The sequence below is a fragment of the Xenopus laevis genome, chromosome 8L, assembly GCF_017654675.1.
Source record: "Xenopus laevis strain J_2021 chromosome 8L, Xenopus_laevis_v10.1, whole genome shotgun sequence".
NCBI classification, from domain to species: Eukaryota; Metazoa; Chordata; class Amphibia; order Anura; family Pipidae; genus Xenopus; species Xenopus laevis.
Window position 1 is genome coordinate 99073957 of NC_054385.1, and position 18373 is coordinate 99092329.

General features: G+C 39.8%; 1 protein-coding gene across 1 annotated transcript; it reads left to right on the forward strand.

Moving 5' to 3' along the window:
* The first annotated feature begins 2334 nt into the window (after window positions 1-2334).
* On the forward strand, window positions 2335-12735 carry med6.L (mediator complex subunit 6 L homeolog). The gene is made up of 8 exons (XM_018231097.2): window positions 2335-2590; window positions 2723-2882; window positions 4601-4692; window positions 4896-4978; window positions 6902-7010; window positions 8134-8249; window positions 8394-8421; window positions 11352-12735. The coding sequence occupies exons 1-8, from the start codon at window positions 2569-2571 to the stop codon at window positions 11480-11482; spliced, it is 741 nt and encodes a 246-aa protein (XP_018086586.1). The 5' UTR covers window positions 2335-2568; the 3' UTR covers window positions 11483-12735.
* The last annotated feature ends 5638 nt before the right edge of the window (window positions 12736-18373 follow it).

Below are 18373 nucleotides of genomic sequence, written 5' to 3' on the forward strand. Positions count from 1 at the left end.
CCTGTAAGCAGGGCCGGATTTACATAGCGGGCACCCCTAGGCCCGCTGACGTTCCTAGTCCCAATCCCCTCCTTTTTATTATGCAAATTTTTGTCATTGGGACAGGAGCAATGTGGATTGGCACACTATTTTATCTCCTGTGCATCCCCAGTGTTTCTGAACCAATGTTGGTGTGGTTGGGCAGCATGCTGCTCCTAAAATCCTGCCGCCCTAGGCCTGGGCCTTGGTGGCCTTTCCACAAAATTTAAAGTTTCCCGTGTGGCAATCTCCATTGCTCCAGTCCCAATGATGAAAATTTGAAAGAATAAAAGGGAGGGGATGGGGCGACGGATGACAGTGGGCCTAGGGGCGCCCACTATGTAAATCTGGCCCTGTATCTTGGTATACTAGCACATCTTTGGATGTCTTGGGCGCCTAGGGTTGCCACCTTTGTCAGAGGCTAAACCAGAAAGAGGAGGTGGGGCAGATAGCATTGGGGGTGGGGCAGTAATGTTGGGGTGGGCATGATGACATCAGAGGAAGGCCCAATGATGTCAGTGGAGTTATGACGCCGGGGTAGTGTTAGTGAATCACTTAGATGCAAATGGTTCGATTTCTGTTCAGTTTTCTGAATGTTTTGGGATCCATTATAAAGAAATCAGTTATCAGGAAAGCTCTGAAATACAGAAATGCTAATTTAGATAAACAATTGCTTATTTTTGATTGATTGGACATTGGTCTTTTTTCAACCCAACTTAACTATATAACTATGATCTGCTTTTTTTTCTGTAATAAGAAATTAACTGTACTTGATAATAACTAAGCCATGTTAAGTTGAGTATCTTAGTATTTAAATGTTTTTATTTATTGGCCAGATTATTGTTCAGTTTCATAAAGCTGAAAACCGAACAGAAAGTTGAGATCTGAACAAGCCTTAGAAAAACCGAACTGTTCGGGTCAAAACAGAACCCTATGGGCACCGGGCCCCACAGAAAATTCATTTTAGGGCCCCACCGCCGGGCTACACTGCTGGTAAACTGTCAGACAAGCAGTATATGGAAATGGTTATCACTACTGAGAGGATTAACTTGGGACACAGTTCGGTTTTAATTATTATGACTATTATTATTACTTTATTTATAAATAGCTGTGTAATAAAAGTGCAGCAATAAGAGTTCCTAATGGTGGTAGAAGTGTTTTCGAACTACAGCATGATTATTACATTGTGGGGATCCAGCGTGAGTACATCATAGTAAATATATCCCTGTTATGATTTCCTTCATTTTGATTTTCAGAATTACATACAGGGCCCCCAGCACAGGGGGTTCGAGTTTACCGGGCCTGAAAGAGGGCCCGGCAGTGCTGAAATTTTAGAAAGGGCCGAAGCCCAAAGCCGTGCTGCCTCCTTCCGAAGTCCTGAATGCTAAAGTGCGAAAAGCTGAAGTCTCGAATTCACAGAAGTGCCGTAATGAAGCGGCGAAAAGACCTAAAGTCACTAGAGGGGGGGCGGGACGTGCAGCTGGGCCCCGCCCCCTCCATACGCCCGGAATCTGCCCAGAATCAGTGGCGCGCGAGCTGCCGGGGGGCCCTGAGGGGGTGCAAGCCCTGGCGCAATCGCACCCCCTGCTCCCCCGGTAGTTACGCCACTGAAAGGAGGTGAAGTTGAAGTCCTGAAGCCACTAGTTCAATTCCTCTGAACACCAATGTATGTTTTTTTATTTTTTTAATCCCCCTGGCCACCAATGTATTATTTGAATACTCTATAGGCCCCTGCCATCAATGTTTTTTTAAAAAAAAATATTCTTTGGGACCCAAAGTTTTTTCAACTTGTAAGGGGGGCCCTGGCACCAATGTGTTTTTTTTTTTTTACATATAGGGTAGGTAGAGAGAGGTTTTTTTAACTTTGATATAGACAGCGGTGATTCCGGTGAAGAAGCCGCCTGAGGCGGTTCCTCAAAATGCCGCCCCCCTTGCCAGCTTACCCATCTGCAGGGGAGGCAACTGCACTCTCCCGCACTAGTAAAGCCAAATTTCTAGTTTCAAAACCGGAAATCCGGCTCTTAAAAGTACAGGAGCTGATTTTTGCCGCCCCTGGAAATGTATCTGGCGCTGCCACCTGAGGCGAGCGCCTAGGGTTGCCACCTGGCCGGTAAAAACGATACTTGGTGCCAATATTATTAATAGGAAAAAGCTGCAAGAATGTAGGAAGACCGGTATTTTTTTCCAGAAAAGGTGGCAACCCTACGAGCGCATCAGGCAGCCTCATTGGCCGAGCGCCCCTGGATATAGAGTGGGCGGGATCTGTGGTGGGGCTTGGGGCGGGGCCACAAGGGGCCCCAAAAATGTTGTTGTACAGGCCTCATAATTTCTAATGGCGGCCCTGATTACATATGAATAACACATACATTTTATTCTGCAATCTTTTATACACCATAGGGAACAAACACGGCGCGCTTTTAACGCTTTCCATTGAAAACCTGCAGGGGGCACCGTACGGCATTCATTCTGGCCGAAAATAGAGGTTTTTCGTCATCAATGTGCACCGGAAGTTAGTCTGGGGGACGCGTCTTGTTTTAGCGACTTCAAGAAATGGCAGCTGTGGATATTCGAGGTATGGAATACATCTTAGCGATCGTGAGAGAAATGATATCTAATATCTTTGTTGTCAACGTGCACTTTATTGGGATACCGCTTGCTTTTTATTAGCTGTCTGTTAACATATCTGTCTCTCCTATATATGCAGATAACTTACTTGGCATCTCCTGGGTGGACAGCGCCTGGATCCCGATATTAAACAATGGTACAGTCCTGGACTATTTCTCCGAGAGAAGCAACCCCTTCTACGACCGAACCTGTAACAATGAGGTGGTTAAGATGCAACGGCTGACACTTGATCATCTGAAGTACGTGTAACTGGAACAATGGACTTGTATTATCATTTATAGAAAGGTTCTTGTTTTGCAGTATCCCTCGTGAAAACATACCTGGAAACCCAGTGCAAGATTGTTCACTTTTAAAGGGCTAGTTCACCTTTAAAGTGACTGCTCTTGCTGTAGACTGGTATTATGGGACAATTTGCAGTTGGTAATCATTTTTTTGCTTTGTTTGAACCTTTTTTTATTAGCAGCTCTCCTGTTTGGTTTTTAAAGGACAAGTAACACTAAAGAAATTTAAGTAAAAAATCCATTCCTCCCCCTTCCAATAATACTGCTATCCTGGAGAAAGTTAACTCTCTTTAATATTTAATACATAAATAGAGCAACAAAATCCAATTTCCGGTTTGTTTTAAAAAGGCAACGTGGAGACCTGCACTTACATACACACTCCAATGTCCTGCTAGCTGGCTTCTTTCTAAAACCTGAAGTTACTGATGTTGCTGCTGTTCAGCCGGTGACTTTTTATTAGCTTGTCTCATTCTCTATCAAGCTTGGTAGCTGCTCAAACCCCCCTCCTTCCCTCTCCTTTCCCAGCCACCTTGTTCTCCACAAAGACTCACACAGAGCAGAACGGGCTCTGCCACAGTACTACATATCACATAGTGACTCACTGACGGAAGTTACTGGGGCAGCTGCTGTTCAGCCTCTGCTCGGTGCACAGAATGGGGCCACAGAACAGTCTGTGGTGTGTGTGCAGAGAGGCTGAACAGCAGCTGACCCAGCAACTTCCGGCAGCAAGTCGATATGTGGTGCTGTGGCGGAGCCTGCTCTGTGTGAGTCCGTGTGGTGAACGAGGTGGCTGGGAAAGAAGTGGGAAGGGGGGAGTGAGCAGCTACCAAGCTTGACAGAGAAGGAGACAAGCTAATAAAAAGTCACCGGCTGAACAGCAGCATCACCAGTAACTTCCGGTTTTAGAAAGAAGGAGGTTAGCAGAACATTGGAGCGCGCACGTAAGTGCAGGTCGCCACATCGCCTTTTTACAACAAACCGGAAATTAGATTTTGTTGCTCTATTTATGTATTTAATATTAAAGAGAGTTAACTTTGTCCAGATTAACTGTATTATTGGAGGGCAAGGAATGGATTTTTTACTTACTTGCCCTTTAAGTAGCTATCTGGTTGCTAGTGTCTTACCAGGCAGTGGTTTTAAGTGAGAGACTGGAATATGAACAGGCGAGGGACTGAATAGGAAGAAAAGTAATAAAAAGTAGCAATAACAATACAACTAGCCTCATTCGTTTTCAACTCCTGAAGTCCGGGACCCCCATTTGAAAACCTGAAACAGGCAGAAGATGAAGGCAAATAGCTGAAAAAAAAATTATACGAAATATATAATGAAGCCCAATTGCAAAATTGCTAGGAATAGGACATTCTATAATATATTAAAAGTTGAACCACCGTTTAATAAGGAATATTTCTTTTCACTTGTTTACTCTACAGTAAACAAATATGAAGGTTATGTGAACGAAGAACAATACTTATTTCTGTGTTGTTTTTGTGTGTCTTCATCCACCCTCAGTGTCACCTAATCTACTTCTGTTGCTGCCCTTTAGGAACCAATAGCTTATAGTACATGCCTAAGAGGAAAGGCTACCACTGTGTGTTTTTTAAGGGCTGCATAGTGTTACTGTAGCATCCAAGTTTTTTTGAAAATGATTATTTTTTTTTCTTATTTGTGTTTATCAGTCAGATGGTTGGAATAGAATATATTTTGCTTCATGCCCAGGAACCTATATTATTCATCATTCGAAAACAGCAGAGGCAGTCACCTACACAGGGTAAGGAAAACCATATAATAAAGTAAATTAAAATCTATTCTAGTCTATTCTTCCCACTTTTGGCCAACTTGATAAAAACTGTAATTCATTTTTTTATTTCAAAATAAAATTTGTTTGTGATTCGGATGTCACCAACAACTCTGTCTCTTCTGTCTCAGTTTTCAATACCATTTTCTGTTTTAATATTTTTTTTTTTTTTGCAGTTATTCCACTGGCTGATTACTACATCATTGCTGGAGTGATCTATCAAGCACCAGACCTGGGATCTGTTATCAACTCCAGAGTAGTAAGACTGTTACTATGGCTAATTTATTTAAATAAAATATCCTTGTATTTTATATGTATTAAACTGTCTGCATACCTTCTTAAATTCGGTTGATTGAGCCTGTTAAAAAGAAATATATATGTTTTTCATTATTTGTTGAATTTAACAGGGCAAACAATTAAAAATGATTTCTTAGAACAATGGCAGACCAGAAGATTAGTCATCCGCAGTAAATATTCACTTCCGTTGGCGACTAATCTCTGCATGCAACAATATAATCACCGGTGGGAAAATATATGTGGCACCTTAAGGGACAACTTGGGATGACCTCAGAAAGATGAAGCACTGCATATGTCTTCCCTCAGGGGTTTTACATTATTGCATGTGGTAAGAATTTACAGGAGATTAGTCGGCCACGGTAGAGAAGATTTATTGAGGGCAACTAATCTCCTGGTCTGCCATTGCCCTTATGGCAACTTGTTCTTCAGATCAATTGTTGGATTAGTAAGAAGTTAATCAAATTACCATTACCTTGTCTAATTAGCTTTAGGGTCAGGGCACACGCTCAGATTCGGGGAGATTAGTCACCTGGCTACAAATCTCCTCTTCTTCAGAGCGACTAATCTCCCCGAACTGTCTCCCGCTGGCTACAATGTAAATTGCCGGCAGGATGGCACTCGGATCGCTTTGTTTTCCAAATTTTCCTTGTGAGGCAACTTCAGACAACTTCGGAAAACAAAGCAATTTACATTTTAGCTGGCGTGAGGCTGTTTTGGGGAGATTGGTTGCCCCGAAGAAGAGGAGATTTGTAGCTGGGCGACTTATCTCCCCGAATCCGAGCGTGTGCCCTGACCCTTAGATACAGGCTTCAGCTGGGGAAGGACCTGGATCTCTATTTAAACAAACTGATTACAGGGGATGAATTGGAAGGTAGTCAATTTAAAAACAAAACAATGAACTGTTTATGTTTTGTTTTGTTTGTGCAGTAGTCAAGTTGGGCTGTTGGTCTTGTCTATGGCTGCAGTTACTGCTTACATCCATAAATATCCTTTCACAGACTCTCACCAGCTCCCAGCCTATAATAAAACCAGCCAAGAATCATGCTGGTTTACAAGGTCATATATGCCCCTTTATTTTCTAATTTACATATTTAAATACTGCGCTGTCTTTATTCGAAGAGCTTGGTCGTTGCTTTATAGTCAGGAGATTTGATTAAACTGTGATCATATCACAGCAGTTGGTGATGACCTGTCATTTGTGCCTAAATGTTAAAGTGCAGGAACATATAAACCAAATGTTAGGCAACACAAATTATTATAATAGTTACCTGATATCCTGGTTCTGTACTCCTGTTAGCAGAAAACTGCACTAACCTGGGGTTCTTCGGTAGGAGCACCATTTTTAACTTTACTGCCCATATACACCCTGCCGAAAAGAAGGAAGAAGCAAAGAAGATGGCAACATGGTGCTTGCACAGAAGTACTGGCCCAGGGTATTAGGAAAGTGATTATAATCACTGAGGGTGCCTAACATGTGGCACTGCAGAAATTTTAACTTTCCTTCTCCTTTAAATTGAAATATCGTTGCACACTAAGTCGCATACTCTGTTACTTTGCTTGCATTTGCAAAGGAGGATTAAACATTTTAGCTGGAACATTAATTTTTGTGGCTACTAGACATGGCATTTTGCTAAAGTTTCTTAATGCCTTACATATGTTTAAATACAGCTTCTAGCATTTCTGTGGAGATGGGATAACTACTTACCAACTCTGTAACACACTCTGTGTTAATTGTTACTGACTTTATATAAGCTGGTAGGCTGCATTTAATATTAAGATGGCCCAGCTGTTAGTGTTTAATTCATTTTGTAATCAGTGCAGTAATATGAAAATATTTATTGTGTTAAATATTTTGTTTAATGGAAAATTATTTTTTTCTTTGTAGCTAAGTGCAGTGCATGGGATTCAGTCAGCATTTGATGAGGCCATGTCCTACTGCAGATATCACCCATCTAAAGGCTATTGGTGGCACTTTAAAGACCAGGAAGAAAGAGGTATAATGGGCAATGCATTCACACTAATTTGCCTGTTCAGCGCATCTGTCATTCTTTAACATCCATACAGTTGCTATTGTAACATGTAAGCACATGACTTTATTTTTCAGATCTTTCCAACAACTCCTAGTTCTTCAGGTGTTCATTGTTTCAACAATGTGTCCTATTCACATTCATGAAGAAAACAAAATTAAGCGTAAAATATCACTCAGTCGCCCAGTGGTGTTTGCAGGTGTTTGTTGTGCTTGCAGTGATCCCATTATTGGAGGTTATTTAGCATTCAAGTGTTTATTCCAGGGTCTTGTGCAAAATGCTATTTTCTATTGTTACAAGTGCATTTCCTCTTTTGTCTTGGGTTGCCAAGATTTCCCAGGACCTTTATACACTTTGAGGGACTATATTTTTGTACAATTATAAATATTTACAATAATTATGGTTCGGAATGATGCCATCATTTCACATAGTTACGGAAACCAAAATGATATTGTTTGAATTTAGTAGATGGGTCATCTCCATTTGATATGATGTACCAATAAAAAATGTATTATTGTTCTTTTTATCATTTTTTTGAATATACTATATACACCTGCTGATGACTTGTCTATTGTGGGATTGGTTTATATTATATTTGTAAGTGGTACATGACTGAGGCAAAGAATTGTTGTCATTTACTAAAACTTGCACTGGAGTTATAAATCAGACACAATAATATAGTGTTTCAGAAGCAGTACAACTACACAGGGTTTAGTGGCTGTGACATGAGTGTTGTCATTGGCACACAATGATTTATTATCAAATCAGAAGAAAACAAAACTGCAGCGCGAGAGGCACAGTCAAGTATATGGGTGGAAGATGAAGAATGCAGTTATGGTTTGATTTTTATGGGAGTTGTGGCAGTCAAGATATCGACTATAAACCTCTGTGCATGCCACCGTATTTCAGTGCAAATTGGCAGTACAGGATTATGGGAAACAATATCATGCATGAATGGTAGATGGAGTTTAATAACTGATGGGGTCGACGTGGTGAATACAAGATCTAAATTACATTGATTGGCAATACAAATCTTTTATATTTCTGTGTTGTTGGCCCTTTAAGCACATGTGCCATTTTTTTGTTCCAGACAAAACTAAGCCTAAACCAAAGAAAAAGGAGGAAGCCAGTTCACACTTCCAGAGACAGAGGGTAGATGCTTTGCTTATGGAGCTTAGGCAAAAGTTCCCTCCGAAATTTATTCAGGTATGTCTGGCTTGGAAAACACTGTTTATTAGTCAGGTTTATGTTTTACCACCAAAATGTCAAGCAGAATAGTGCTTTGTAATGCAGAGCTTCTTAGAAAAATTGTTATGGTGCATAAAACTTGCTGTCTTCTTTACGTTTCAGCAAAAGACTGGAGAAAAGCCTGTACCAGGTAAGCGAAAATCACCATATATTATCTTACTCACCCTATACTGTACACCCAACCAAGCTTGAGCATGACTTGCATCTCTGTCACCATGTAATACCGCTAGGGCTTCTGCTAGATTGCAGCCTTACACCTTTATTCAAGTTCCTTCCTGTTTGTTTTAGAAGTAGAAGAGGAAAGTAATTTCCTTGCTTTGCATAGAAAAGGGCAGCGTCATCTGATGTAACATCCGAATACTTTCCCTTTCTTGTAAAATTTCTCCCAACAGTTGGCAGAGCAGACCAGCAGATGTCACTGTTTGTTTTATTATATTTGTAGTTTAAAAACTGCTAATATCTTGAAAACTATTAATTGCAAAAGTGCTCAGAGGAGCACTCTGGACAATTTTATATGAATACATTTTGAGGGTTTATATTTCCTTTAATTTTCCCTATTCTGTGTGTCACGTCCCAGAAAAAAACAAAAACTTGGGTCATCATTAATGTTCTCACTTATTTATGTTCCATTTCACAACATACCAATACCTTTCTTTTCAACTGTTGCCAGATTTACAGAGTAAATCTTTATTTATTTATTTTATCTGTCAGGCAATAAATCCTGAATAGGCTGCAAAACCGTTTTTTTTAGTGTAAAAATAACCTATTTTGTCGCATGGACTTTCCCTTGGGCCTACATTGTGAATCTTCACGGTCTCAGCAAAAAGAGTGTTGACTCAGCAACAAGCATATATATATTTCAGGCATTGTCTGTCAAGGCCAGGAGTGATAAAGACTCTGTATAGGAAGGAAGCCGTTTATCTTAAAACACCATTCTAATTCCGGTCAGGCTATTAGAGTTACGAGGATGAAATAAAAGCTAGAGGACAAATCTAATGGTAAAGAAATAAAAAGAGCAGCTGTTTTATGAATAGAAATCACAAAACCCATATTTTAAAGAACTATAAAAGCCTATTTCACGTGGGGTGCCAGAATATATACACTAGAGCCCTCCTTAACCCCCTGAACTTCCAAACCCACAAAAACTCAATTATGATGTACGAGTTTTGGGATTTGGGATTTGTTCAGCAGTAGCACATATCAGACTGGAAATAGTTTCATTTGGGGATGCCTTAAGGGTTGTAAAATATTACATGTAGATGCAGAGCCTGTATGCTTCTAATATTGCCTTTTTGGCATAATGGAATGTACAATGCAGCTGAGGTGTACATTTCTCTGTGTGTGGGAGTAAAACTCTGAATCTGGCCTGTAGGAAATCTACAAGAAAGATGCAGAGTACAATGCATTCTCTTGAAAAAGATATAGTGCACAGAGCTCCATGTGTCCAGGCTACACAGCATTCTCATAGAGGGGCGCAGAAAGGCTTAAGGTGCCCATACACTGAGAGATCCGCTCGTTTGGCAAAGTCGCCAAATGAGCGGATCTCCCTCCGATATGCCCACCTTGAGGTGGGCAATATCGGGCTGATCCGATCGTGGGCCCTAGGGCCCAACGATCGGATCCTAACAATGCCTCGCGGGACCGCATCAACGAATAGATGCGGCCGCGATCCGACGGGATTTTCTGTCCCACCCGATCGAGATCTGGCCGACTTTCGGCCAGATCTCGATCGGTGAAGCCCGTCGGGGGGGCCCCATACACGGGCCAATAAGCTGCCGACACTGTCTGTCGGCAGCTTTTATCGGCCCATGTATGGCCACCTTTACTTTTAACCTATACGGAATGTTCCCCACTTAATGTATAGAATGCTTCCTTGAGATTTATGCTTGATTTGTATGCAGTCTTATAATCTTCTTTCGCTTAAGATGGAGTTTAATGAATGCTAAGAAGAAAGGATTGTGGTCATTTTTCCCAGAAATTCCAGGAGCCCAAACCACAGATCCCTTCCAATATCCAGTTTTTGACTTTTCATTTGCTGCCAGAAATGTGTTTTTGATGTAGGCAGTGTGGAAATATAAGGCACACCCAAAGGGGAAAATAAACACTATATAAGAACCCAGAACTTAGTGTTAATACAGTTCAAATTACATAACCACAATAAATAAATACATACCCAGACCAGTTAGAAAATGGTAGTTCGTTCTACATAAAACTGTTTTATATGTATACATCATAATATTGTACCATTATATGGGGTATAATACTTTCCTGAGCTGCACTTTTCTTTACAGTCTCTCCATTTTTGGTTCTGTAACCCTTTGGGGTTCTTGAATAGGGAGGTTTGCATTTTTGCTATGTAAGTTTGATTTGCGTATATACTGTAGATAATACAATGTAGATGGAGCTGTGCAAGTAAGTAATATGCTGTGATTTTAGCAGGGGCATTGCACCTTGCAAGCAAGTACTTAAACAAAGTGCAGACTGAAATGCTGACGTCCTGAGAGTGAGTCCTCTCTGATTCCGGTACCCATTTTTTCCTACGATGCTTCATTTTAATATTTTGATTAAAATTTTAATACAGCACATTCTAATGTTGGATAACCGTAGTATAAATCTGCACAAGTGATACACTTCCGACATATTCTGTTGTGGATGAGGATAGATTATAACCTGTATTCTGCTTTCTAATGTGGTAGGACAGTAATGTAAGCAGCTGCAATTACAGAAGTAATAATAATGCTACTGTAGGTGCATTGGGGTTTCCTCTAACACTTGGAGATCTTTGGATGTCAGAACGATGACAGCATTTATTGCTTGCCCCTTTTAACTGATGTACTATTTTTGCAAGAACTGGATGAGATGACAAAAAAATCCCTTGTTTCGTTTATTGCAGGGGGTAAGTTCAGTTACTCGTGATTTAAGCCAAACTGAAGCAGAATATGCTTTTTGGGTCAGAGTCTGCAATGTGACGGCAGGGAAGAATTGCCATTGATTTTATTAAGAAATATATGTTGATGTATGTGTGATAATGGGATATTAACATAATGTACTTTTTTCCAGTGGAACAAATAAAGAAGGAAGCAGAACCACCCGCTGAATCTATAAAACAAGAAGAAAAAGAGCCAGTGAAAGTAGCCCAGCAAGGAGCAACTCCTAAGGGGCCCCCAGAAAAAAGAATGAGGCTGCAGTAGGAGGCTAAGCATCTGTCAGGAAACCTCAGGAATCCCTATTGGTTGCAGATAAACATGGATACCCATTGCAGTCCATACATTGCTAATATGGACTTTGTGGTCTCAGAGGCGGTTGCAGTGTATGGAGAGGTTACAGACTTAAAAAATTACAATTTGGATGTATAGAATGTCAGTTTTTTTTGTATTGTTATAAAACCACAATTTTTTCTAAATATATACGACTTAAATACAAATGAGTCTGTTTAAAAAATAAAAAAACATTTTTTTTCCATTCTGGCATACTGCACTGTAAAAGAGGGTCTCCCTGGGGGTCCTAGCCCTTATGGACTCCACACAAGGGGGTTTTTATTTTCAGAATATCTCTATTTAGATTTCCCTGTCAAGGTGGACCCTTAGAGGCCCATTTATCAAAGGTCGAATTTCGAATTCATGTGATTTTTTTTTAACTGTAATAAAATTCGAATATACTCAATTCCATTGGGAGGTTGTTTAATAAAAAAAAACTAATATCTAAAACTTGAACTAAATATTACTGACCAGAAAACTCAGATCGAATTCGACTAAACTCAAATTAAGTTGTTTTTCTCCCGAAAAAAAAAAAACCGCGAATGTCAGGAAGGCTATTAACATCTTCAAATGGGTCACTGAACCTCTCCCATTGACTTATACATGAACTCGGCAGGTTTTAGGTGGCGAATAGTCAAATTTCTAATTGTTTCAATGATCAAGGTTTGATAAATCTTGATTTTCTAATTCAAATTAAAATTCGAATTGAGCTTGGATTATTCATAATTCGCATTTGAGAGTTTTGACCACAAAAAAATGTGAACATTTTAATTTACAATTCGACCCTTAATAAATCTGCCCAATAAAGTCAGGTTTTCTGTTGTATTAGGCCCCATGAGACATGTTAATTACACTCAGACTTCAATGCGTTTTGCCACCGAATTTGCCAGATTATCAGGTTGACTGAATGTGCTGCTTATGTATTCTAACCCTGTGCCAGACTACAGCTCAAGGAACAAGGCTTATGCTTTCCATTTTATGCCCCGAATATCCGACCACATTTCATGGCCGCTTGCACTGAATATGCATTGTATTTGTATGCTGTTTAGATAATTGATTTTCTGTGTTATTTGCAGTCAGATGTTCTAGCTATTTGTAAAGTAACAGGCAATGTATTCTCACTTACACGTAGGGGCCCATTTACTTAGCTCGAGTGAAGGAATAGAATAAAAAAATCTTCGAATTTCGAATGTTTTTTTTGGCTACTTTGACTACTTTGGCTAATTTAATTGGCTATCTCGACCTTCGACTTCGAACCGAACGATTCAAACTAAAAATCGTTCGACCATTCGATAATCGAAGTACTGTCTCTTTAAAAAAAACCACAACCATACTTCTCCACCTAAAACCTATTCAAACTAATTTGCGGGACCATTCGATAATCGAAGTACTGTCTCTTTAAAAAAAACTTCGACCCCCTACTTCGCCACCTAAAACCTATTCAAACTATTTGCGGTAAATCCTTTACATTTGGCTGTCGATTATCGAGGGTTAATTAACCATCGATATTCGACCATATGTAAATCTGCCCCTTAATATTTTAGTCCAGAATTCTAGCTATACATTAAAGGGCCACATTAGTGCAATGGTGATTCATCTAAATTTCTATGCCACTGAAAGGAGAATCTACTTCAGAAGAGGATGAGTAATTGATACAAGTATACTGCTACCTTACTCTTTGAGCTAGTTTTTTTTTTTTTTTTTTACCACACAGCCATTTATATAACTCCTCAGTATCACACAACGGAATCTGATGTAGCAGAAGGAAGTCCAGTGTATTATAAGAAATATGAGAAATCATTTCTTGAAAGCCAGATTGCACTGATAGTGTTAGGGATCACATGCCCCGGTTAATGATGACCATCTGGTCTGGCAGCCAATCCTAGTCCACAGAAGTTTATTTAGGGTCTGTGATCACCCGACACTGTAGCCTGAGCAATAAGTTTTCAGTGGAGTCAGAGCTCTGTGAGACAAGAAACTAATTTTAATTGCTAAGCCAAGCAGCTAAAACTTAAGTTTCCTTATTTCAGCGAGTTGCTGTCTTTAAGTTGTCTGAAAGAGACTTGTTGGGGAAACCTTGTTGCGAGAACAAGGTCCGACTGGATACTTGTGGGGTTGATTACTTATTACTTGCCGGCATAGATTAAGTGTGGCCATTTCCCTCCACTCTGAGCAGCAGCTGTTAGAGGGGAAGCCGAGAATCCTATCGGGCCAGTACAATGCTGATTCAGGTTCAGCCGCCACTAGACTTTTTCCCCCCCTGCAGCGCTTCCTGCCATCGGGTCCTTAAAGTGATACTGACACTAAAAAATGAATTTTAGCATATGAATGTACATTAAATGTTACCTATAGGTCGTGTTGATCATTTTTTGCTGAGAGGTTAGTTTTTGTATATAATTGTTAGTTGAAGTTCCTAACCCTGACTCTCTGACACTCTGACTTTGCCAACTAACGGAAAAAATTGTTGATAGAAAAGATAAAAACTATATAAAATCAAAGGTTGGTACATGTAACTGCTGTACGTTTCCCCATCAGTCCTACAATATGGCTCATAATGCAGGTGGATTACAGGAAAAGAAACTGTGATAAGTATACATTTAATTTCTCTAACCATGTAAAATGCTAGAATGTGGACTCCTTTTAAGGGGGCTATGTTTTTATTTATTGTCTTCCTGTCCAGGCCTTTTCATATTCCTCTTCTAGATTCCTTTAAGCCACTGTTTATTGCTGGGAGAATGAAGATTTCAATTTCAAAGTAGAGAGGTGCAGAAAAAATAGCTGATACCATGCTATATTAGAATGCCATTGATTCAACATCATGCTACATTTACTAAAATGTAATTTTAATGGGGGTATTTGTAATCTGATCTTCCAGTATCTTTCTCTACATAGGCATGTTTCTGCCTATATGCCTTCACTCCCACGTGAGAAAGCGCATTTGAAAGTCAAGTTTAATTGGAATTATTTGCCCTTTCAATCATATCACTATATCAGCCATCCAAACGGAGGGTTGATATCAAGATCCAACAAACAGAACTGTGTGGAAACTGCTTAAAAACCACCAATATCTTGTAAACTAGAAAACTAAACTGCTCAATATTACATAACTTTATTTGATGGCTTTATATTGCCTTTAATATGTTATTTGTAGTAATCTTTCAAAATAACAGTGATATTTTTTAGATTATCTCAGAAAATGTACAGCAAAAAGAGAAAATGTTCCTTCATGTATGGTGCGAAGTTTACTATTTATTGCTAAACAGTCAGTCGATTGGCTACAGTGCAGTCGATATTTTGTGTTCTAGGAGAGAGTTTAAAGGGGCTTTAGTTTAGTATGATGTAGAGAGGGATATTCTGAGACAATTTGCAGTTGGTTTTCATTTTTTTGTTGTTGTGGTTTTTGAGTTATTTAGCTTTTTATTCAGCAGCTCTGCAGTTTGCAATCTCAGCAATCTGTTTGTTACAGTGGCGGAACTACCGGGGTAGCAGGGGGTGCGAGCGGGCCAGGGCCCGCACCCCCTCAGGGCCCCCCCGGGCAGCCCGTGCGCCACTGAAAATGCACCCATACGGAGGGGGACGGGGCCCGGCTGTGCGTCACGCACCAGGGCCCGCCCCTCTCTAGTGACGCTACTGGGTTGTTAGGGTCCAAATAACCCTAGACGCCATGCACTGATTTGAATAAGAGACTGGAATATGAATAGAAGAGGGTCTGAATAGAAAGATAAGTAATAAAAAGTAACAATAAATGTGTAGCTTACAGAACATCTGTTTTTTAGATGGGGTCAGTGACCCCCATTTGAAAGTTGGAAAGTGTCCGAAGAAGAAGGCAAATAATTCTAAAACTATGAACAAATAAATAATGAAGACCAAATGGAAAGTTGCTCAAAACTGGCAATTCTATAACATACTAAAAGTTAACTTAAAGGTGAACGACCCCTTCAATAAGCCTTACCTGCCAGTTGTGTTTGGATCTTATGTAAGGTGCTCCTTGAACAAAAGGGAATTTCAGAGGGGTTTTCAACCTAAATACAAAAATAAGGGATCTTATTAGTTTGCTAATAATTTATGAACCATCCATTTGTCAGAGGATCCCAAAGATCAGCACTTAGTTGGCTGTGCTTCTCCACCTCTAACCTGTGTGTTTCTGCTGTCTCTTTCTAAAAGGACTCATTATAGGAAACAAAACTTAACCTACCTAAAACATAATTCCTTGTTATTATTTCCCAAGAAACCAGAAAATCCCCGAAGTGGTGGCTTTAGCTATATAGATTTGCAAAAGGAAATTCTATCCTGGAGCCACGCGGATTCTTGAGCACGTCTTGGAATAGACCTTATAAACCTTAAACCCATGTATAAAGTGCTCAACTTTGTAGGAGCATTACCTTGTGCAAAGCTTTATAAAAGCTGCCCAGAAGATAAAACCTTCTGTCTTCAGTCATTTGCCTCAATGATACAGTGTTTGAAGCCTTATGTGATCCAACTTTTGAAACCATCGGAAGCACTGGACTTAAAACATTTATCTTTCAAGACAGTTTTCTTAACCGCAATAACACTGGCAAAGAGTATTACTGAAATCCAATATTGTTTTTTCCATATTAGGTTGTTCTGAGAACACTTCCAGGGTTCAAACCTTAAGCAAATTCAGAAGCCAATATTAATCAAGAAGTAAGACTGCCTACATTGTATCCCTATGCCTCTTCTGTAGAAGAGAAGAGATACCATTCTCTTGGTATTTGGTATACTTTGTCAGAATTGGTTGCAAGGAGTGATATGCTGTGTAACTACAAAACATTCTGGGGCTTTACACAATCCGCTAAAGCAAAAGGTTTAAAGGGGAACTCCACAAAAACATAACGTTTTAAAAAGTAAACACAATATCAAGTAACTTTGCAATGTACATCAATTAAAAAAATGTGCAGACTTTTCATGATTTGTAATGGTTTGAACCCGTTCCCTAAGCCTAGCCCCCTGCTCTCCTGCTGATCTGTCTGACTACTGTGTTGAGCTGACTGACTACTGTTACTTTGTATCAACAGCCAGCTGTCCTCAGCCTGCATCCTCCAAACCCCACAATTCCCTGCACATGTGATTTCAATAAGGAAAGGAACATCACAGTGCAATGCATTGTGGGTTATGTAGTTCCTGCATGATGTCTGTAAGCTGTGGAGAAGTTGTTACAATTTGTAACATCAGTGTTTAGTCCCTCATTCCCTGCCAGCATTTCAAATGATGCACAATGGCATTTATTCATACTTTTTGAAGAAACCGATAATGGTGATGGGTATATTAGGGGTTTCTTTGTTATGTGGGCCTCTTTATCAAATTTTGGTTTGGAAGCCGGAGTTCCCCTTTAATAGTAAAAAAAACCCCAGAACCACGGGAAGCTTATCAGGAAATACGCCATGCTTTGCGTGGCAGAACTTTTTTGTCCCTCTTTACGATTTTTGAATGTTGGGAGGTATAATATTATTAGCTCAAAGTCTTTACCACCTTTAAAACTTGTTTAAACAGGCAGACTTCCCACACTGCCAAGTCTTGTGACACTTTTTAAGCTGAAATGAGGATTTTATTATGTGGGGCTATGGTTGCCACCTGGCCAGGATTTTACCGGCCTGACCGGTAAAAATTATGGTTGATCTCAATGTAATTAATAAGGAAAAATTATAAATATATAGGAAGGCTGTTATTTTTTTCCGGAAAAGGTGGCAACCTTATGTGGGGCTGAATAAGAAACCAACTTCAAAGCTGTCCAATAAGAGACCTATCTAGGTCAGATTGGTTCCAAAAACCTTAAAAATCCAGTCAAACAGAGATTATTTTATAATGCTTTATATTAGAATATTCTGCTGAGTTTAACAGAGATGATACATCAATGCCTGCATCAATGGAGCTTTTTATCTAACTCCTTATTCCTTTCAAACACACACTCTATGGTCGATTCCACCAAAATGTCTGGAGGTTGAACGATTTTACCAATATTTATTGAAATTGTATATGAATTAGGGCCTTATGTGGTCCTAGGGTTGCCATGTTTTCTGGAAAAAAATACCGAACTTCCTATATATTTATCTTTACCAGCCAGGCCGGTAAAATACCGCCAGATGGAAACCCTATGTGGTCTCTATACCTCCTGGGCCCCCCTCTGTAGTTACGCCCCTAGTGATGGGCGAATCTGTCCTATTTTACTTCATGGGAAAATATGCAAATCAGTGAAAATTTGAAAAAGGTTTATTTTAACATATATTTCATACCCCAACTGTCCCTTTTTCGCAGGGACAGTCCCTCTTTTGACAGCTCAACCCGCAATCCCTCATTTGTACTGGAAAGTCCCTATTTTCTCTGCACTGAACAGCCAGAAAAAGAAACAAAGTTTCTCACTTAATTGGCTTTCAGCAGAGAGCACAGAAAAACTAACAAAAAAAAACCCAGTTTAGACAAGGAGAATTATTTTCAAACTTTCATAACCTGCCCAATTTTGTAAAATGAACATGGTAATTAGGGGGTGTGGCCACATAAAGGGGCGTGGTCAAAACATTTCACTGTTCTACTTCCAAAATGTTGGGGGAGGTATGTGATTTTTTTAGATTTTTCCACTGCACATATTGTGCTATTTTTGGGCTACTTTTGAACTGACTATTGGCTAGTTTTGTAGCTGGTTTTGGAAATTAGACCTAGGAACCCTGACCCACACAAACATTGGCAGAACATAAACTCCCGGCATAATTTAGTGCAGGCAGCAGGGGCGTGACTAAAGGGGAAGCATATCCTGCAACTGCTTGAGGTGATTCTAATACATAGCGGGATCGCGTGGAACTACAATTCCCA